The following is a 23,675-nucleotide window of genomic DNA, read 5'->3' as shown; positions in this document are numbered from 1 at the left end:
TGTGAAATGGGCCTCGACCAGCCTCGCCACCTAGTCTATAACCTTCCAGGGGCCCGTCCCAACATTTTTAGTTCTTTTTGAATGAATTTACTACTATAATTCAGCTTTTACTCGCGGTCGTAGAAGATTGACTACTATAATTCAGCTCAGCTTTTAATTGCGAAATGGGCCCAGCCCGGCCGAGACGGCCTCGACCGGCCTCACCACCTAGCCTATAACCTTCTCGGGGCCCGTCCCAACATTTTATGTTTCAGAGGTTTCCTGCTATCTTTCACTGTTCAGGAGATTCGCGCTTGCAGACAAACAAACAAACAAACAAACAAAAACTTTCTTTTATATATATATAGATATAAAAAGCCATGCCACAAACGCTCATTCGCTCACAGCGCCGTGAGGGCCGACAGAAACAGCATTTGCCGATCGGCAAGGAAACCACAACGTCATCTGAACATTCCCAAACAATGACTGGACTCCACACCCCCCCCCCCCCCCCGACGATTCGTAATGAGGAGGCCATGCCCCGGCCTTCGTGATTGGTGGAGGCGCAATGGGATGATTGAGTAGTGCTCGATGCTTGGACAGAGTGTGACGTCAGCGTGGAACATTCGAGAGCTGGAGGAAAAAGACATCTCTCGCCATCTTGATGGCTCTTGGTGCTGGCGGTTGTTGGAGGCAGTCGCATTTTGCTCTCTCGGTCCTGGCGTTCGTTGGAGGCGGTCACTTGGTTGTTTTGCATGGGAGGACGACGGGCGCTTTCTGTGTGCTCAGCAAGCAAACATCAAACAAGCAAGTTCAAGCATCATCAAGCAAACATCATCAAACAAGTTTCATCATCAAACATCATCAAACATCGTCATCATACAAATTTGATCAAACATCAAACAAGCAAGCAAGCATCATCAAGCAAGCAAGCTCAGCAAGCAAACATCCACCAAACCAACAAATCCACCAAACCACCACATCTACCAAACCAACACCTGCACCCAACTAACACACCCACCAAACGAACACATGAGATCATGAGAGATCATCGGAGCCGTGTTAGCAAAGAAGCATTCTGCCTGCTTGCCTCACGCCGGCGGCTGGCTACGGGCGTGATTCTGCGCCATCTTGTGCATTTCCCGCGTGGTTTGAGGCGACGACTAGCAATCCTTACCAGCCATTTGGGGACACAAAGCTAAGTGGCGGCACTATATAAAAGGCCATTTTTTCTTTTCTTCAACTTTCGTTCCCCCCTGTTTGTATACAAGTCTGAGTGGAGACATCTCAATTGGGAATTATAGTTCTTACCTCGCCTTTCATTTTTGTCTCTTGCATTTATTTTCATTAAATCCTTTATATTTGCATTTCATTCTTGTATTGTGGATATTGCTGTCCCGTCTATGTGTTTGTGGGTTCGGATTAACCCAGTGTCGGCCTTCCCGATTATGTATGGCTTCGGGCTTTCCCGCACGTGCCAAAGACAATCCCGCCAAGCTTCGAAGTATGCCTCGGAGTTAAAGCTCGTTTCAGCTATTCGTCTGAGGCCAGTCTCCACTGGCCACGGACAGGACAATATATATATATATATATATATATATATATATACACACACTGGATTATGTACCTGACATATACATACACATATACATATATAATACATATATATATATATATATATATATATATATATATATATATATATATATACATACATATATATATACATATATATATATATGTTGATGTGGCTAATCTACTTTACTTCATACAGGCATACATGGAAGATCATGTGCAAAACAGGCATCGTCTGCAACGTGAGTGGGAGGCTCTGTGCACGTATCAGGCCGAGCCCTGCTCCTGCACAACTGCACAGAATGTTAAAAATGCCTTCAAGAACCGAACACCAGACATTGTTCCATGTAAGCCCAAGAGCAAGCTCATTATCTTCTTTATCCTGAATTCTCTTTTTATTCTTCAAACGATCCTCCTCTCTCACCACTTTGTTAAAATATTGTATATGTACAAAACAAACTTTGTATGAAATTGTAGCCTCACCAGAGACACACTTGCAGTGGTGACCATGTAAGAGTAGATAGATCCCTACACAGTATTGTCCACAAGACCTTTTTGCAAGGCTGGCAGCCCGACTTTAATTTTTCTCTCCCTGCTTTAGGGAAAGCCACCTTTCTCTCTGGAAGGAAACATTCTTGCAAAAATGTTCACTGACCTTCTGTACCTGGATTATGTGGCCTAAATATAGTTGTTGCTGACCCAGAGTATAAAAGGCCAATTTCTGGCTTTTCTGTATAAAGTGAAACCAGATTCGCAGCCCGTTATTAACTCCCCGTGCATTCTGTTTTGTGCTTCACACTGTGATTTGAATTGAGATGGAAAAAAAATACCCATATGTTTTCCATTTTCCATTTATTTGACTTGTTTCTCCCCATGTATCCCTTTTAATGACACTGGCCACTGTTTGCAGATGATCATGCTCGGGTGGTGCTCAACTCGGACGTTAATGCTTCTGCTTCTGATTATATCAACGCCAGTCTTATTGTGAGCACACCTTTTGTCTCTCCATTTGTTCGCTATTTGATGATGGCATTCACTGGATGTATTAATTATTGATCGCGCTGGAAGACCTCAGACTAATCAGATTATTGTGAAATGAGACCCACTATAGGGACTCAATACATATTTCAGGTCTCTGAGCTTTAAAAAATATTTGAAACTGTGACTCAACTGAATCACTTTGAATCCCTGAAATATTTATTTTTCATATATTTTGAAACCAGAGAATGATTTGAATGTTATGTATTAGTTGGGGCCAATATTTTTGTACACCGCTCCTTTCCTATGCCATCTCCAGGCATTGCAAATCGTCATTGCCGGGCACCAAAGGGGGCTCGGCAGTGACGCACGCTGAAAGAGAGTACTCAGTTTTCACTCTGGTTGTTTGTTGTACACCGCTCCTTTCCTATGCCATCTCCAGGCATTGCAAATCGTCATTGCCGGGCACCAAAGGGGGCTCGGCAGTGACGCACGCTGAAAGAGAGTACTCAGTTTTCACTCTGGTTTCTTGTTTGTTTGTTTTCTTGGTTGTCCGGACGATATCTCAGCCATCCTTTGAGCTAGGAAGCTGAAATTTCGGCACAGTAGTGAGCAAGTCCTTTGTCAAATACGGTATTTTTTGTTTTTTGAATAATCAATTAATTGAGGAGTTATTTAATTATTAGCGTTTAATTAAGTACTTATTTAATTAATTAAATTTCATTTCTCTTCTGACCATTATTAACTCAGGCACCTTTTGAGTTAGGAAGCTGATATTTGGACATGCCAATGACCAGGTGATTTGGCTGCAAAGGATATTTTTGATTTATTAATTAATCAATTAATCGATTAATTATTTAATTATTCGATTAATGACCAAAAAATTTTTTTTTTTAAAGTTACAGATTCTGATGAAATAGTGGTAGTTTATGTGTTCTCTGACCAAATTGATTAATAATTTAATTTTTTTATGATTATTATTTATTTATTTTCATTATTAATCATTTATTTATTTTCTTTCTCATTTGGCCAATATCTCAGGCACGTTTTGAGCTGGGAAGCTAATATTTGGACATGAGTGACCAAGTGATGTGGCTATCAAGGATATTTTTGATTTATTGATTAATCATTTCATCTATTAATTATTTATTGATTAATCGATTAATTATTTATTGAGTAATCAATTAATTATTTAATTTTTTATAAATGACTTATTTAATTAAATTTCTAAAAGATACATCTTCGGATGAAGCACTAGTGGTTTAGTTATGCGATTGGCCAATTGATTATGAAAATATTTTGTGATAATCTTTTATTGATTTTAATTATACAATTAATCAATCAATTAGTGTACACCCCTCCCTCCCAATGCAGCCTTAATGAGCTGCACTGCGGTATTGCCGGGCGCCGGAGGCGCCCCGGCAATGCCGCGCTGCAGCATATTTAATTATTTGGCATGGGGCGGTGTACTTTGAATGTATGTGTACTTGTTTGTTTTCTTTCTTGGTTGTCCGGACGATATCTCAGCCATCCTTTGAGCTAGGAAGCTGAAATTTCGGCACAGTAGTGAGCAAGTCCTTTGTCAAATACGGTATTTTTTGTTTTTTGAATAATCAATTAATTGAGGAGTTATTTAATTATTAGCGTTTAATTAAGTACTTATTTAATTAATTAAATTTCATTTATCTTCTGACCATTATTAACTCAGGCACCTTTTGAGTTAGGAAGCTGATATTTGGACATGCCAATGACCAGGTGATTTGGCTGCAAAGGATATTTTTGATTTATTAATTAATCAATTAATCGATTAATTATTTAATTATTCGATTAATGACAAAAAAAAATTTTTTTTTTAAGTTACAGATTCTGATGAAATAGTGGTAGTTTATGTGTTCTCTGACCAAATTGATTAATAATTTAATTTTTTTATGATTATTATTTATTTATTTTCATTATTAATCATTTATTTATTTTCTTTCTCATTTGGCCAATATCTCAGGCACGTTTTGAGCTGGGAAGCTAATATTTGGACATGAGTGACCAAGTGATGTGGCTATCAAGGATATTTTTGATTTATTGATTAATCATTTCATCTATTAAGTATTTATTGATTAATCGATTAATTATTTATTGAGTAATCAATTAATTATTTAATTTTTTATAAATGACTTATTTAATTAAATTTCTAAAAGATACATCTTCGGATGAAGCACTACTGGTTTAGTTATGCGATTAGCCAATTGATTATGAAAATATTTTGTGATAATCTTTTATTGATTTTAATTATACAATTAATCAATAAATTAGTGTACACCTCTCCCTCCCAATGCAGCCTCAATGAGCTGCACTGCGGTATTGCCGGGCGCCGGAGGCGCCCCGGCAATGCCGCGCTGCAGCATATTTAATTATTTGGCATGGGGCGGTGTACTTTGAATGTATGTGTACTTGTTTCATTTATTTTCGCATTTCCCATTTGCCTTTAAATTCTCACTTATTTCACATTAATTTTGCTGCTTATGTTTGCATTGTTATATATATATATATTTAAATTTTCTCATTGTTTATGATACAGGAAGCATTTTTCTGCCATGTCATTCTCTACTGCTGCAGAGATTTTTAATTTTTTAATTTTTTTGCTTTTTCAAATGTTTAGTCTAAAATCTAAATTGAAGCAACGCATTGAACATGGTTTCAAAAAAAAGTTTTCATACTTTTAAATAGCAAGTCGTTGGTAAAATTTGTAATAAAAACTTGAGACTAATTTACATTAATATCAAATTATGCCATTCAATCTTTCTTTATGTATATATATTTTTTAGCTTTCAGTAGAAAACTTTCAGGTTCATCTCATATTTACTATTCCAGAAAATACCTGGGAGAGATCTAGGGGACAGAGAGAGAGAGAGAGAGATCTAGGAGAGAGAGAGAGAGATCTAGGAGAGAGAGAGAGATCTAGGAGAGAGAGAGATCTAGGAGAGAGAAAGAGAGAGAGAGATCTAGGAGAGAGAGAGAGAGAGAGAGATCTAGGAGAGAGAGAGAGAGAGAGAGAGAGAGAGAGAGAGAGATCTAGGAGAGAGAGAGAGAGAGATCTAGGAGAGAGAGAGAGAGATCTAGGAGAGAGAGAGAGAGAGAGAGAGAGAGAGAGAGATCTAGGAGAGAGAGAGAGAGAGAGAGATCTAGGAGAGAGAGAGAGAGAGAGAGAGATCTAGGAGAGAGAGAGAGAGATCTAGGAGAGAGAGAGATCTAGGAGAGAGAGAGATCTAGGAGAGAGAGAGAGAGAGAGATCTAGGAGAGAGAGAGATCCAGGAGAGAGAGAGATCTAGGAGAGAGAGAGATCTAGGAGAGAGAGAGAGAGAACGAGAGAGAGATCTAGGAGAGAGAGAGAGATCTAGGAGAGAGAGAGAGAGATCTAGGAGAGAGAGAGAGAGAGAGAGATCTAGGAGAGAGAGAGAGAGATCTAGGAGAGAGAGAGAGAGAGAGAGATCTAGGAGAGAGAGAGAGAGAGAGATCTAGGAGAGAGAGAGAGAGAGATCTAGGAGAGAGAGGAGAGATCTCGCGAGATCTTGCGAGATCTTGGAGACGGCGGCAGGGATTTTCGAAGCTCCACACGGTCTCCACGTTTTTCGAAGTTAAGTCTGTTCACAATTGTATTTTGTCGAAACTGTATTTATCTTTCGGTGTATGAAGTTATTGTGTGCAACTTTGGTTGTTTCTCGGTGTTTATCTTTCATAAATTGATCGTCTATTTGCCGTGTCGCGAGCAAGGCCTTGTACAGTGTGCACTGTACAACCTTGAGGCTTTGTTTTTCTCTCAGTGGTCCGTCGTTTGTGATCCAATAACTTTCGTTCTCTGTATTCCCAGTCTTTTCACCCATAGCCTACTTCCTTGTGTAAATCTCAACTCAAAAAAAAACAAAAAAAAAAACATTTCCTTCTCTGTTCTCATTCGTTTATTCATTCTTATTCGTTCGTTCGTTCTTCGACCACGTGTTTCTCCCCCATTTCCCCAGATAGTTTTCACTCTTTAACCTTCAATGTTTACACTTTCCCCTCAAGTTATGTATTCCGTCATATTTTATAACACCTTTTTCTTCTTCTTCTTTAAAAGGCTGCTTTCGACTTGCTCACCAAATCAATTCATCCCAAAAAAAATATCCATCTCCTATAGTGCCTTTGTTCTACATTCCCTAAACTCTCCTGCACTCCATCCTCCATCCAGCGTCCTTAAACGTATTTTTAACTCGAAGGTCACAAGAAACTCATTTTGCAATAAATGTTCGTTTCCCATAAATCGTACACTTTCAAAAATCCAATCTCACCCCTCCCCTCCAAATCTTCCCCATAACCCCTCCCCTCCAAATCTTCCCCATCACCCCTCCCCTCCAAATCTTCCCCATCACCCATCCCTTTCAAATCTCCCCCCTTGCCCCCTCCCTCCTAAACTACCCCCTCACCCCTCCCCGCCAAGACGCCCCCTCGCCCCTCCCCTCCTAGACTCCTGCCTCACCCCTCCCCTCCAAATCTCCCCCATATCCCATCCCTTTCAAATCCCTCCCCTTGTCCCTTCCCTCCCAAACTCCCCCCTCACCCCTCCCCTTCAAATCTCCCCACCCTCATTGCTTCTCAATTTCCCCCCGCTCACTCCCCCTCCTCAAAGCGTCCTCCCCGCTTCTTCCCCCTTCAAACTCTCACCTCCATCTCCCCCAACCTTCTGCCTCGCTCTTCCCCCTCCTCAAATAACACCTCATTGTGGCTCACCCAATCACCATCAAACCTTTTGTCCGCCCCATCCTTCCCTTTCTCCGAGCTATTCTGAAATCTCTGACACACCTTCAACAGCTCTCCCTACCTCTTCCACCTCTTCCACATCTTACCCTACCCCTCCTCCCCCCTGTTCTGTATCTGATGCTCCCCCTTCCTCTTCATTAACGGTATGGACCTCAAACATCCGGGGCCTTCGTTCAAACTTAACCGATCTCTCCATACAGGTTGCTTCTGTCAAACCAGACGTGATCTGCTTAACAGAAACTTTCCTCCTTTATGATGTCTCTGATTCCATAGTATCTCTCCCGGGCTACTCCCTCCTCCGGTATGATAGACCTGAGCCTCGTCCTGGAGGCGGGGTTGCTATCTTTATCAAAAACTCTCTTCCTCACTCGCCCTGCACTGCACTCTCTCCACCTCACCCCCAGGAATACCTCTGGCTACGGCTTCCCCTTCGCTCCCACCTCTTGTTCATATGTGTGTTGTACCGTCCACCAAACAGTGATGACTCCATCTACATCTCGCTGTCTGATGATATGGACCAACTTCTATCTACTCATCCCAACTCTCTCTTCCTCATATGTGGTGATTTCAACTGTCATCATGCCAGTTGGCTGGGTGTGGGTACCTCTCTCACCAGCCATGGCTCCTCAGCAAAGGACTTCTGCGACTCACTGGGACTGACACAATCTGTCAATTTCCCGACCCGGATCTCAGTCAACGGAACATCTTCTCTTCTGGACTTGGTTATGACTAACTTCCCTGAAAATGTCTGCTGCTCTTCTTCTGCTCCGATCGGAACATCTGATCATGTCCTTGTTAAAGTGGACATCTCTCTGACCATCCTCAGGGAGCCTGCTCAGCGTCGACGAGTCTGGCATTTCACTCAGGCCAACTGGCACGGTCTTCAAGCAGCCATCAATCATCTGGACTGGTCTCCCATCTCTACCACCTCTGACATCAACTCATCCTGGGAATTCTTCCAAAGTAAATTGCTCTCTCTCATGCACAGATTTATCCCATCTCGTCTTCAGTTGTCATACCCTTCCTCCCGTCCATGGTACACGGAATCTTGTGGTGAGGCTGTTGCCCAGAAACAACTTGCCTTCGTCTCCTGGAAAGCAAATCCAACGGAAGGAAATCTCATTTCCTTTCACAAAGCCCGAAACAAGTGTGTGTCCACCCTCAGGAGAGCCAGGAAACAATATCTCTCCGTTCTCAAGACCGAACTCTCTTATCTGTCTCCCTCTTCCAAATCCTGGTGGCGTCTGGTCAAATCCGTTTCTGGTGTTTGTTCCCCCTCCATCCCCTCCCTTACCTCAAACGGCTACACAGCTGACTCCGCACGTGAAAAAGCTGAATGCCTCAACTCTGTGTTTGCCTCTAAATCTTGTGTCCCAAACCCATCCCTCTCTGTACCCACCATACCCAGTCGTACCCTGCTGCTCCTGGACTCCGTGTCCTTTCCTCCTGACAAGGTGGAAAAGTTTCTGTCAACCCTCGACTCTGATTCTGCAACTGGACCCGACGGCATCAGCCCACGGGTCCTAAAATCCTGCTCTGCTGCTCTATCTCACCCTCTCTCTGTTCTCTTCACCCTCTCTTTTGCTCAAGGTCAACTGCCATCTGCTTGGAAATCAGCCAACATCACCGCTTTGCACAAAAAAGGTGCAAAAACAGATCCTAGCAACTACAGACCAATCAGCCTTCTCCCAATTATCAGCAAAGTCATGGAATCCATCATTGCTTCTGATATGAAATATTTCCTCTTCTCCAATGGCTTGATCTCTGATCATCAATTTGGTTTCAGACCAGGTCACTCTACTCTGGACATGCTGCTTCTGCTGTCTCAACAATGGATGGAGGTCCTCAATGCCAAACAGGAAATTAGAGCTGTCTCCCTCGACATATCACGTGCCTTCGACACGGTCTGGCACCCCGCTCTGCTCACCAAACTCTCCTCCTTTGGTATCCATGGAAATCTCCACGCATGGCTGGCGGACTTCCTCTCTAGTCGTCGTCAACGTGTGGCCCTGAATGGGTTTCTCTCATCTCCTCTTCCTGTTCAGGCTGGAGTTCCCCAAGGCAGTGTTCTGGGCCCCGTGCTTTTTCTGGTCTTCATCAATGATCTCTCTGACTCTCTCGAAAATCCTCTCTATCTCTTTGCTGATGACTCCACTCTCTGCCGCTCCATTCCTCTTCCCTCAGATCGGCAGTCTGCTGCCTCCTCACTCTCTGAAGACCTGGACAAAATCACAGACTGGTCAAACAAGTGGAACATGTCTTTCAATCCTGACAAATCTCACACTCTTACTATGTCTCTCCGAAAAGATCGACTGGACAACCCTCCCATCTACTTTCTCAACAATCCTCTCCAAGAAGTTCTGTCGCTCAAGATTTTGGGTCTCACTATCTGCCATGATCTTTCTTGGGAAAACCACATTTCCAAGCTGGCCTCCAAAGCCAGTCGCCGACTGGGCATCCTCCGTCGTGCGAAGTCCTTCCTCGGCACACCTGAGCTCCTCACCACATACAAGGCTTTCATCCGCAGCTCAATGGAATACTGTTCTCCCCTATGGGCCGGTGCTCCTGCCTCACACCTAGCTCGGCTTCACGCTGTTGAAACCAAAGCTTTCAGAATTATTGGAATCTCCCGCGATGAAGCTATCTCTGAGGGCCTTTCACTCACTCACCGCAGGCAGGTAGGTGGTCTTTCTGTCTTCTACCGACTCCTCTCCGGCCTTGCACCCCCAGCTCTCTCTGTGCTCTGTCCCCCAAATATTCCTACAGGTCGCACAAGATCTGCCAGCAACCCTCTGATGGTTAAACTGCCGAAATCTCGGCTCTCCGCTCACCTTCACTCTTTCATTCCTCTTTTCTCCCGCCTCTGGAACAAACTCCCTCACTCCCTTCAATCCCACTCCTCCCTCCAGGTCTTTAAAACAGCCGTTCACCACCATCTCTTATCTTCCCCCATCCAAAACCTTGATCTTTTCTACCCCCGCTAATTCACCCCAGATCCACCTTGTTTGAAATTCCAACTTCTTTCCTGGAAGTCCTGGCAGTGTCCATATGTTTTATACCTCTCCCACTGCCCCCTTCCCACGCCCCCCCCCCCCCAAAGCCCTCGCCCTCTCTCAGATCTCTCGATGTCTCCATGTCTCTCGGTCCCTGCTCTCAAATGTTGTGTTTGTGTCCTTCCCCCTCTCTCCCCATCTTGTCTACCGCTCCCTATGTTATATGTTATATGTTTTATGTGTCGGTTTGTCTTTCTGTGTGATTAATGTTCGCTCTTTCACGAGCCTCGATATTGTATACAAAAAAAAAAAAAAAAAAAAAAAAAAAAAAAAAAAAAAAAAAAAAAAAAAAAAAAAAAAAAAAAAAAAAAAAAAAAAAAAAAAGAGAGAGAGAGATCTAGGAGAGAGCGAGAGAGAGAGAGATCTAGGAGAGAGAGAGAGAGAGAGAGAGAGAGATCTAGGAGAGAGAGAGAGAGAGAGAGAGAGAGATCTAGGAGAGAGAGAGATCTAGGAGAGAGAGAGATCTAGGAGAGAGAGAGATCTAGGAGAGATCTAGGAGAGAGAGAGAGAGATCTAGAGAGAGAGAGAGAGATCTAGAGAGAGAGAGAGAGATCTAGAGAGAGAGAGAGAGAGATCTAGAGAGAGAGAGAGAGATCTAGAGAGAGAGAGAGAGATCTAGAGAGAGAGAGAGAGAGAGAGAGAGAGAGATAGAGATAGAGAGAGAGAGAGAGAGAGAGAGAGAGAGAGAGAGAGAGAGAATAATAATTAAACTCGTATTGTTTGTTTTATCATGCTTGACAATAATCAAATTATATGATCTTCCACTATAAGCAGACATTGAATGTTTACATTTTAATGAGAATGATGGAAAAGAAAAGTCAGGAAAAGAAGCAGGGAGGACTGTGGAGATAGGTCATGGATTGGAAAAAGGGTTTAGAAGATAGAACTAGAACAATAATTATCTTCAATGTCACGACGTCGACCAATATGCCTCTGCCCACATTATTACATCATTATAATACTTGCACCAAGTTTCATTTAAATCCATTCAGCTGTTCTGAAGTTATCACATTTTTACCTGACATGACCTCTGACCTTTGACCTCTTGACCCCAAAATTTAATCCGTTCATGCTTACATTATTATACGTATCTGTACCAAGGTTGAATTAGATCCCTTTAGCTGTTCTCAAGTGATAGACTGATTACAGACTTTGATCTTTGACCTCTTAACCCCAAAATCTAATCAGTTCATCTTTACCTCATTATACATACCTGCACCAAGTTTGACTACGATCTCGTGAGCCATTCTCAAGTTATCGCAGTAACAAAAACCTATCACGGACGGAAGGATGGACGGACAGAAAACCTGAAAACAATGCCTCCGTTGACTTCGTCGGTGGAGGCATAAAAATAACCAATTACAAGTACAGATACATGCAAAGTACACCGCCCCCATGCCAAATAAATACATAACATCCTCCAGCACGGCATTGCTGGGGCGCCTTTGGCACCCGGCGATACCGTCGTGCAGCACATAGAGACAGTATTGAGAGGGAGAGGTGTACAATAATTGATTGATTATTATTTGCAAAATTTTAAATCAATAAACAATAATCGTAAAATAATTTCTTCATCAATTGCCTAATAGCATATCAAAACCACCAGTGTTTCAACCAAAGCTGTAACTTTTCGAAAATTAATTTAAAAAGTCATTACTCGAGAATATTAAATAATTAATTGATTAATTGACTAATCAATACATAATCAATCAATAAATTAAAAATATCCTTGATAGCCACATCACTTGGTCACTATCATGTCCAAATATTAGCTTCCTAGCTCAAAAGGTGCCTGAGATATTGCACAGATGAGAAAGAAAATAAATAAGTGATTAATAACGAAAATAAATAAATAATAATCATAAAATAATTAAATTATTAATCAATTGCCTAATAGAATACCTAAACCACCACCATTTCATCCGAATCTGTAATTTAAAAAAAAATCAAGTCATAATTGAAGAATTAATCAATTTATTGATTAATCAATAAATCAAAATATCCTTCATAGCCAAATCACTTGGTCATTGTCATGTCCAAATATCAGCTTCCTTGCTCAAAAGGTGCCTGAGATATTGCCCAGATGAGAAAGGAAATAAATAAGTACTTAATAAATCGATAATAATCAAGTAACTCATCAATTAATTGATTAATCAAAAAACAAAAAATACCCTTTTTGCCAAAGCACTTGCTCACTATTAAGCCGAACATTCAGCTTCCTATCTCAAAGGATGGCTGAGATATTGCCCAAACAAACAAACAAACAAGAAAGAAAAATAAAGAAAACAACCGGAGTGAAAACTGAGTACTCCCTTTCAGCGCGCGTCATCGCTGGGCCCCCTTTGGTGCCCGGCGATGACGTCATGCAGCGCCTGGGGATGAAATAGGAAAGGAGCGGTGTATAATACACTCATCATCATTTCATACTCTATACAGAGCGTCAGTGCTGCCAAAACAGTCTCTTAGCAATGGTTATGCCAGGTGGTTTGCCGTTGCCTGCCCAGCAGTGAGTAAGGGCAGAAATTTGGAATTGGTTCAGGGTGCTGGAGATAACTTAGAAAGTCTTCACAAAAGACTTTGACATTGACAAAAGACATTGATCTTTTCTACCTCCTTTAATCCACCCAAATCCACCTCCATCAAATTCCGTTTTGTTTCCTGAAAGCCCCTGTAGGGTCCATCTTGTTTATCCTGTGTACCCACCCCAGCCCTCTCTCTTCCGCAGATCTCTCGATGCCCCTGTTCTCTACTGTTGTTGTGCTTCCCTCTCTCACCTCTTCTCTCCCACTCCTTTTATTTTATGTTCTATGGGTTAGCTCTATTATGAGCCTTGACCAAGTATACCAAAAAAAAGGTCTTTAACCTCGACCAACGTCCAACAGACAAGTTCTTCAGCTTAACACCCTTCAGATGGATGGTGCACACAGTTTTTTTTTAATTTTATATTTTTGTATGTAGAAGCGAAGCTCATAGAGGAGCAGCTGTGAACACAACATGGAACAGGACATAACAGAACGAAAATCACAGTAGAAATATTGGGGGCCAAGTATGAGGGTGGGAGGGGGGTAAGAAACAAACCAACAGCAAAATGGAGGGATAAAGTAGAGGTAGATTTGGAAGAATAAGGGACATGCAGAAGAATGAGAACAATGGGAAGGCACGAAGGGGGAACAACATGGATACATCTGCAAACTCTCAATCACAGAAATGGAATGGAAAACTGAGGAAGAAACTGAAATGAAACACAACAACATAAAATCAAATCAAATATAATAACTTTTTATGAAGAGGAGGGCAAGAGCATAGGGAGAGACATATTAACCTGGAAACCCAGAAAGAGGTGGGCTTGTGGAGGGTTAATTTGAGTAAAAAGATCATGGCTAACCACCTCAGATGGTGGTGAGCAACTGTCTTGAAGCCGTGAAGGGAAAAGGTGAGTTTGAACAAGCTGAGGAAGTTGGTTCCACATGTGAGTAAGAAAGAGGTACGAGTGAGTGGAGGTGAGCAACGAGTCTAGATTTTGGGAGTTTCCCCACAAGGGGGTTACTAAAGGACTGCATGCACATTGCAGAAACCTGGGGGAGGGAAGGGGGCGACAGAGCATGGAAAGGGCAGAGGGTACAAGACCAGAAAGGATGCAGTCAAAGACAGAGAGACCATCAACGTGTCTGATGGGAAAGTAAAAGGCCTAGACTTGACATATTCCAAGTGCTTGACCAGCTTGGGATTATATAAAGGTCTGAAGAGAGAGAAGAGGCTCTTGCATGCCTGTGTGAAGGAGGAAGGATATAACGGCAGTGGCTGGAATCCTCAGCAAAGATATAAAGAGGATTTCCAGAGAGTCAGAGACATAATCTATGAAGATTATGAATAGGAATAGGCCCAGAACACTGCTTTGGGGCACTCCATTCTGACAGGGAGAGATGTTGAGAGGATGCTGTTGAGAGCCATGTATTGGCAACAAGAGTGCAGGAAGTCAGTAAGCCATGTGTGGAGATGGTCTTGGATGCCATAGGCAGATATTTTAAAGAGCAGGGCGGGATGCCGACTGTATCAAATGCTCGAGATGTGTCCAGAGAAACGATCGTGATCTCATGTCTGAGATTGAGGGCCTCCATCTAATTTTGAGAGAGTAGAAGCAGCATGGTCAGTGTAGAATGAGTGGGTCTGAAACCGAACTGATGGTTTGAGATAAGACTGTTGGAGATAAGGAAGGACTGTGATGATGACCTTTCTGATGATTGGAAGCAAGTTGATCGGTCTCTAGTCAGGCGGATGGATTTTTGCACCTTGTTTATGTGATGCGGTGATGTTGGCTGACCTCCACACTGATGGAAGAGGACCTCGGGTAAATGAAAGGTTGAACAGAGCAGAAAGAGGATGTGCAAGTGCAGCAGACCAGTTTTTTTAAACACACATGTGCTGATGCTGTCCAGTCCAGTTGCAGAGTCAGAGTTGGGGTGCAACAAACTTCTCTACCTTCTCATATGCAAAAGAGTCCAGGAGCAGTTGGGTGCACCTGGGTAGGATGGGTACAGAGAGGGTTGGAAGCATAACATTTGGAAGCAAACACAGAATTGAGGGATTCGGCCTTTTCATGAGGAGAGTCGGCTATGGTGCCATTTAAATGAGGGAAGGGATATGATACGTCACCGAGCAAGTGAAATACCAAAGTGAAAATGTTATAGCTGGTTGAGATTCAAAACCAGACTGGATAACTCAAAGATAAGTGCACATACCTCCAAGCCATCCTGCCAACCCTTAAAATACGGTGATCTTTTTTTTTTTTAGATGTTCCCAAAATTCACCAAAATCCCCAAAATTCCCCAAAATCCCCAAAATTCCCCAAAATTCATAATTCAAATCTTGGAACTCAATCACTGATCTGTAAAAATAATTTGAAAATATTTTTTTCATATTTATACCCCTGTTATAAATAGTCACATCATGATATATATATATATATAACCATATTTTCCAAATTTTTCTGATGTCACTTTGATAAAGTTATTGAATTCTGATATAAAGAGGGTGAAAAAGCTATAATGAGTGTAATAAAATTTTACCTTGAGATTTCTTGTAGATAAAGTAGTTTTTCATCAAAAGGGAACATCAGTGTAAATATCAAGAGGGAATATCTTTTATCAAGAGAATAAATAAATTACATGGAAATAAATGTTCTCTGTGATGTTCTACGAGGTTTTTAAAGTATCGGTGCGCTATCAGCCCGAGTGTTAGAACGGCTATAAACTGTGATGATTCATCGATTCGAAACATAGGTGATCATATGCGAGCGGTCAGCAAATTCATATGAGATCGGTTCTCCTGCAAAACTGATATACGCTGGCATAAATCCCAGACCTTTTCACGTTGAAATTAAAACACATGGATGTAATTTCCTGTGTTTTATATTCCTGTTGAAAATTAAGTCCATTAAAAATGATTACACTAAATTCACTACATTTTTTTGAAGGTTGAGTAGCAGACATTTTAAAAATATTCAAACATACTAGCTCACATTGAATGAAGAGAGTGTATATCTGACTAAACGCTCCTGTTGATGTTGTGTGAAAACTCGGATGTAATATTATATATATATATTGGAACAGTGAAGTCAAATTCGTAAAATACTCAAGAAATTTGGAATCGAGATCAAAGGATGAACACGAGGTAAGAGTGCAGAATTTCGGGTTTTATTTCTCGGCATTTCTGTGCATATATATGTTTTTGTCAATGTCGAACAACAGCACTTTTTATGTTCAGTCCCGGCCAAGCTGGTACGGCTCATCAGAGGACCTTCCTCGATTCCCATTTTGGGTGCATAATTTTCCCACGTATGTCGATTGGATATATATATACTAGCTGAGGTACCCGGCTTCGCACTGGTTGAATAAGAATAAGACAAATATATGATGAAAAGAACATGTATATTTTAGAGCAATATCACAGTACATTTCCTACATGACGTTTTGTCTCGCGCCTGATTTCGCATCGCTCCAGGTTCTTCACCTCGCTTCAACCATTTTCACAACCATCCAGACGTTAACCTGGTGTGTGTGTGTGTGTAACGTGGATTTTGAGTGGGAATTTGCGGTTCGTCGATTGGGAGCCGTTGAACGTCCATACCCGAAGGTGTGATTTCCCAGCCGCCTCTTGAGGACACTTTTGCCTATCTTTGGCAGTGTGACTGTCAACCGAGCGGGATTCTGGTCTCGATACAACATCGTTCTGACGATCGCTTCAACATCACCCGTCCCACAATACCCGACCTGTCCCACAGTACCCGAGCCGTCCCACAGTACCCGACCCGTCCCACAGTACCCGACCCGTCCCACAATACCCGACCCGTCCCACAATACCCGACCCGTCCCACAATACCCGACCAGTCCCACAACACCCGACCCGTCCCACAACACCCGACCCGTCCCACAACACCCGACCCGTCCCACAACACCCGACCCGTCCCACAACACCCGACCCGTCCCACAACACCCGACCCGTCCCACGTACCCGACCCGTCCCACAGTACCCGACCCGTCCCACAGTACCCGACCAGTCCCACAACACCCGACCCGTCCCACAACACCCGACCCGTCCCACAACACCCGACCCGTCCCACAATGATTGAAATGGCAGACTTTGCAGCACCGAGTCAGCTCTGACTGGAGCTAAAAAGCTTTGGACTCTCACAATCGGCAAAGCCAGAGGAGCCCAGAGCCTGGAAGCAGGATGAGGGGAGGTCGGAGTGTACTTTAGTCATTACCGTGTCTGGGAGAGAAGGACTTGCACGGATATTGGTTTGGGAGATTGTGGCTTGAGTCAGATTCCCAGAAGGAATTCGTAGCAATGCCGTTAACCACGATGCCGTTAACCACGATGCCGTTAACCACGATGCTGTTAACCACGATGCCGTCCATGGGCATTTCCACTGTGAACACCAACGTGCATTTCCTGGGTTTCACCTGCGCTCCTGCAGCGCCGCACTCTTCCGCATTTGGGGAAGGTCGAGATTAAATCGACCGTCGTTGGTTAACCAAAAAAATATTTCCAACAGTTGAAATAATTATTGTTTCCAACAGTTGGAATTTAATGAAATTTGAATTCGAATAAAATCTCAACTAAAAAAAAAAACCGTTTATTCGTTCTTGGCGCGAAAAAATGGCGCGCATTTTGTCATTATGTGCAACTTTACGTCACTCCTACGGACGTGAAAACATTTGTTTTCCTTAAAAATATATTTAAAATAAATAAAATAGTACATAAATGAACAATAAAAGAAGCTAAAAAACAATTTAAAATACAATAAAAAGCACATTAAAAATATATAAATATGTACGTACAGTATACTGTACGTACGCGCAACCGCTGCTTCGCATTCACAACAGAGGCGACGTACAGTATTCCTTTACTCTGTCTGTGTTAGCCATGGGTCCGAAGAAGGATAATGCTAGTGTTTCCAAGCGTAATGTGGTTACGATGGACGATAAGGTAAATCTGATTAAAAGGTATGGAAAAGGTGGAAAAGTGTCGGTGATAGCGCATAGACCTCATCGCGAATCGGAACCGCAATGCATCATGGGATCGGAAAGGGGCAAATTCGCCGCCACAAACTACACCACGGAATTGCAGCTGGCGCGGTTTTTTAAACCATTGATATTAAAATAAAAAGTCGCCTATAACCACCGGGATTTTATGCTGATTCCGAATCTGTGTCTAAAACTTTTCTCCGATGTGTAGTTCTTGAGTTATAAGCGGACATCAAGACAGACAGACAGACACTCCTCCTTTATATATAGAGATACTGTATATATATATATATATATATATATATATATATATATATATATATATATATATATATATATATATATCTATATACAGTGACGTGAAAAAGTAAGTACACCCCATGTAAAGTTTTGACTTTTTCAACATATTTCAACATACAGCTATTTGATCTTCATTTCAACAATATTGATAGATAAAGGTGATATAATATAACAAATATCATGAAACATTTACATTTTGTAGTCCATGTATAACTTAAATAAACATAAATGCAAATTTCGCATGTGGAAAAAGTAAGTACGTGGTAAAAGTAAGTAAGGGAGTAAATTTCTGCGTGGGGGCTAGTGTGAAAAAATTCTGACAACCTGGGACTCAAACCCATGGACCTCATCACTTACGTGGTGACTACCCACTGAGTTGTTGAGTCTTCTGGATATCCTCAGAAATTTCCCACATGAACGCTGTGAGCTATATAGTGGCCGATGTCTGACGGGCCTGCTAGGTAGACCCCAGATGTGAGTGTATGTATGTGTATGTGTATGTAAATGTTTGTGGAAGTGCATTGGAGATGAACTCATCGACAAATTTTATAAACAGGACGTAAATTACGCGGTGACAACCCACTGAGCTATTGAGTCTTCGGGATATCCTCAGAAATTTCCCATATATGTATATATCGATACATTACGAACATAATTGCCTTCGCTGATTTCGAGACTACTTATCGAAGGCAATTATGTTAGTAACGTATCGATATATACAGTCACATGAAAAAGTAAGTACACCCCATGTAAAGTTTTGACTTTTTCAACATATTTCAACACACAGCTATTTGATCTTCATTTCCACAATATTGATAGATAAAGGTGATATAATATAACAAATATCATGAAACATTTACATTTTGTAGTCCATTGTATAATTTAAATAAACATAAATGCAAATTTCGCATGTGGAAAAAGTAAGTACATCCCTACATTTATCACTACTTCAAATACCTAAAATTAGAATCAGGTGCACCAACTCAGGTGCACATGATTAGAACATCGTCAGAGAGGATCTTGGAGGAACCTGTCTCATTTAAACCTCAGACATTTCGTTTGGTTTGCTCTTTGTTGTTGAAGTGTGCGGCATCACCATGCCTAGATCAAAAGAGCTCTCTGAGGCCTTCAGAAAGAAGGTGATATAGATGCCTACGAGTCTTGGAAGGGATTCAAAAAGATCTCCAAACAATTTGAAATCAATCATTCGACTGTCCGGAAGATCATCTACAAGTGGAGAAGATCCCAAACAACTGCCAACTTGTTCAGGCCAGACCACCCCAGCAAGTTCAGCCCGAGAGCAGACCGCAAGATTCTGAAAGAAGTCTTTAAGAACCCCAGAATGTCATCACGGGACCAACAGATAGCTCTTGCCACTGTTGATGTCAAAATGCACGAGTCTACCATTAGAAAGAGGCTGCACAAATTTGATCTACATGGGAGGTGTGCCAGGAGGAAACCTTTGCTGTACAGAAAGAACATCAGGGCAAGACTAAAGTTTGCCAATAAACACCTCGGCAAAGACCAGCACTTCTGGAACAATGTGCTCTGGACAGATGAGTCAAAGGTAGAGCTATTTGGCCACAGTACCAGAAAACATGTTTGGCGAAAACCAAAGACAGCATTTGACCACAAGAACCTGATACCAACTGTAAAGCATGGTGGTGGAAATATTATGGTTTGGGGCAGGTTTGCTGCATCAGGGCCTGGACAGCTCACCATCATAGAATCCACTATGAATTCTTCATTGTATCAGAGGGTGCTTGAGGATAATGTGAGGCCATCTGTCGGAGAGTTGAAGCTCAATCGAAGGTGGCCCTTGCAACATGATAATGACCCTGAACATTCCAGTAAATCCACCAAGGAATGGCTGAAAAGAAAGAAATGGAGGATTCTGGAATGGCCAAGTCAAAGCCCGGATATAAATCCCATGGAGATGTTGTGGGGGGATTGAAACGAGCTGTGCATGCAAGAAACCCCTGAAACATCACACAGTTGAAAGAATTCTGCATGGAGGAGTGGGCAAAAATTTCTCCCAGTCGATGGCAGAGACTGGTAGACAGTTATAAGAAACGCCTACTTGAGGATGTTTCTGCCAAAGGGGGCAATACCACCAATTAGAGCCGAGGGTGTACTTACTTTTTCCACATGCGAAATTTGCATTTATATTTATTTAAATTATACAATGGACTACAAAATGAAAATGTTTCATGATATTTGTTATATTATATCACCTTTATCTATCAATATTGTTGAAATGAAGATCAAATAGCTGTATGTTGAAATATGTTGAAAAAGTCAAAACTTTACATGGGGTGTACTTACTTTTTCACGTGACTGTGTGTGTGTGTGTGTGTGTGTGTGTGTGTGCGTGTGTGTGTGCCCGCCTCCGTACTCTTCAGAATCCTCCATCCGCTCAGCCATGCTGTTCACGGCTGCCATTACGTGCTGGCCAGCGGTTTTTCCTCTCGCGCATAATTTATGTCGGAAAAAGGGTTTTTTTACCGAATTTTTCGAAAACGTGATGTTGCGCTTCGCACACCAATTGACTATTCAATTTTTAGCCTCGGTACTACAATCGATCCTCCCTCTAAGAGAGAGAGAGAGGGAGAGACAATCAATAAATTTAGTATCCAGATGCTGAGCACAATTTACACCCAGCGGGGGTGTTGACTCACAACTCTCGGACACCGAGTACCCACCGAGTCCGAATCCTACACTCCTGACACCATTTGTCCTGTCCATGCCGATAAAGACCGGTCTCGGACGGATTGCTGATCGAGCTTACACTCCGAGGCATTCAGTCAAAAATGGCGGTGTTCTTTACACGTGAGGGAAAGGAGAATGACAAACTTACCTGGATGGCTTCCACCAGACGTCCTCGCACCTGCGACAATCAACTCAAACCGACACGGATTCAAATGTACAAAATTACCGGCTTTATTGAAGAAATGCCGGTAACCAAATAATGGATGACAAAACTAGCTTTTCTAAATGGAGCGCCCCCATACAGACTCATATACAGACAAAGGGAACAATAAAAGTGAAAATAAAAATGTGTAATCGTGACTTAGCTCTGGTCCGCTTGATCATCCGGGATCGTCACAAGCCCTCCGTCCTTGTGTGGAAAAAAAACCACAGGCCCAGGATGCGCTGTTTGTACATGGGAAACAGGTCTCCGTGTGCAGTCCCCTCACTCCTGGTTCCGTGCGCAAAGCGAGCAGGCCGCGCCCGTTCGGTCATTCCAGCTGCGCTCATCCTCCCAATTGTCGAGACCTCCAATGTCCCTGGCGCAAGAGCTTATCAGCGACCGTTCACTTCCAGATCCAGAAACCGAGAGTCATCGTCATCCGACGCCGCCCGTGCCTGCTCCAAGCAGCGAGTCCCGCTCTTTGTTGCTCGACAATCCTAACCAATCACTGCTCTTTGGGGCATGGCCTCACGGACCTCCTGTGCCTTTGTGATCACCAGGTCGCCAGTATCATTGGTGGTGCTCAATGCTCTGTTTCCGGTTACTTTTATTTCGTGTGATAATGCATGCCGATTCTGTCTATGTGTGTGTGTGTTGCATTGTCATAAAGAACAGAGGGGAAATAACAGAGGCAATTACATACAGGGGATTAATTACCCATAATCCCTAACTAATTAACATAACCCCACCCCTCGTGATTGGAACGAAGATACGCTCTTACATAACATACGGTCAAACGGATCCCTACTTATAGTACATGAGGGTTCTTCTTATTCATCGTGTCATACGGAGCATGGTAATCTCTACAATTCTACCTGGACTAAGGTAATCATTGTATATATATATATATATATATATATATATATATATATATATATATATATATATATATATATATATATATATATATATATATATATATATATATATATATGTATACATACTGCAAAAAAAAATACTTGTGATGTAAAATGTGACTTCAACAATATTATGCAAACAATAGTTGAACAAGTAGAGCTATATTCAAAGTACACCACCCCATGCCAAATAAATAAATAACATGTCCAGCTCACGACTTTGCTGGGGTGCCTTCGGTGCACAGCAATGTTGCCATGCAGCACATGGAGATGGAATTGGGATGGAGCGGTATACAATAATTGATTAACTGATTTATTGCACATTAAAATAAATAAAGATAAATTGTAAAATAATTAATTTCTTAATCAATTGGTTAATAACATACGTAAACCACCACTGTTTCCTCCCAATTTGTAACTTTTTGAAAATTAATTGATTAAGTAATTAATTAATCAAATAATTAAATGATTAATCGATTAGCTGATTAATCAATAAATCAAAAATACCCTTATTACTAAATCACTTGGTCATTGTTGTGTCCAAATATCAGCTTCCTAGTTCAAAAGGTGTCTAAGATTGCCCAGACGAGGAAGAATATCATAAATAAATAAATAAATCAAATAATTACTACATTGATAAATAAGTAACTAATTAATAAATTAATTGATTAATCAAAAAAGAAAAACTATGGTTTTGCCACAACACTTGTTCACTATTGTACCCAAATTTCAGCTTCTTAGCTCAAAGGATGGCTGAAGTAACGCCCGGACAAAGAAGAAAACAAACAAGAAAACAAACACGAAAGAAAACAAACAAATGGAGTGAAAACTGAGTATACCCTTTCGGCTTGCGTCATTGCCAGTCGGCAAAAGCCTTTGGCACCCGGCGATGACATTGTGCAATGCCTGGAGATGGAATAGGGAGGGGCGGTATACAATATCATGGGAATGTAATATTGTTTACCTATGTGCACCCTAAATATGTTGCTTGATAAAATAAACGTCCTCCACCCCCAGGTCCTCAGCTCCATCCCACCCTTCCCCAACCCAACCATGAGCCCTCATGCCACCTCCCAACTCCATGTTCTCAATGCCCGCAAACCAACCCCAAGTCCTAAAGCGCCCTCCCAACCCTAAAGGTGGGTTTTCACGGGACACGCGAACGGTTCGCGAAGGATGCGAATGTCGAAAAAATGGCAAAGTCCAACATTCGTATTTTAGGCTCCAAAAGTTCGCCAAACATGCGCGGGGGTTCGGAAGCGTCGTCAATTGTTCTGTTTGAAATACCCGCCGAACAAAAAACGACTTCTGCGAACAATTGACGACGCTTCCGAACCCCCGCGCATGTTTGGCGAACTTTTGGAGCCTAAAATACGAATGTTGGACTTTGCCATTTTTTCGACATTCGCATCCTTCGCGAACCGTTCGCGTGTCCCGTGAAAACCCACCTTAAGTCATGAACTCCCCCCCCCCCCCATCCCCAATGCAACTCCTCAAACCCTCCCCAGAGCTTCAATGAACACCCCTCTCCCCACTCTCTATCCCCTCTCTAAACCACCCACTCCAACTCTCTGCCCTCCCCTACTCCTTTCATCCCGTTCTTCAAAGCAAGAGGGTATTGTTATGTCATTATATGTTACTAGTGAGA

The 23,675-nt window shown here is 42.1% G+C and overlaps 1 protein-coding gene across 2 annotated transcripts in view; it reads left to right on the top strand.

Moving 5' to 3' along the window:
- LOC137432347 (receptor-type tyrosine-protein phosphatase-like N) overlaps nt 1-23,675 on the top strand; it is a 237,834-nt gene that overhangs the window by 192,217 nt on the left and 21,942 nt on the right. For both annotated transcript variants that reach the window (XM_078781553.1, XM_078781543.1), the window contains exons 12-13: nt 1,754-1,901; nt 2,465-2,538. In XM_078781553.1, the coding sequence (XP_078637679.1) occupies nt 1,754-1,901; nt 2,465-2,538 (222 nt within the window). The remainder of the gene's footprint in view (nt 1-1,753; nt 1,902-2,464; nt 2,539-23,675) is intronic.

This window comes from Myxine glutinosa, chromosome 1 (genome assembly GCF_964187855.1).
Source record: "Myxine glutinosa chromosome 1, kmMyxGlut1.1, whole genome shotgun sequence".
Taxonomy (NCBI): domain Eukaryota; kingdom Metazoa; phylum Chordata; class Myxini; order Myxiniformes; family Myxinidae; genus Myxine; species Myxine glutinosa.
This window is presented reverse-complemented; position numbering and strand designations above follow the sequence as displayed.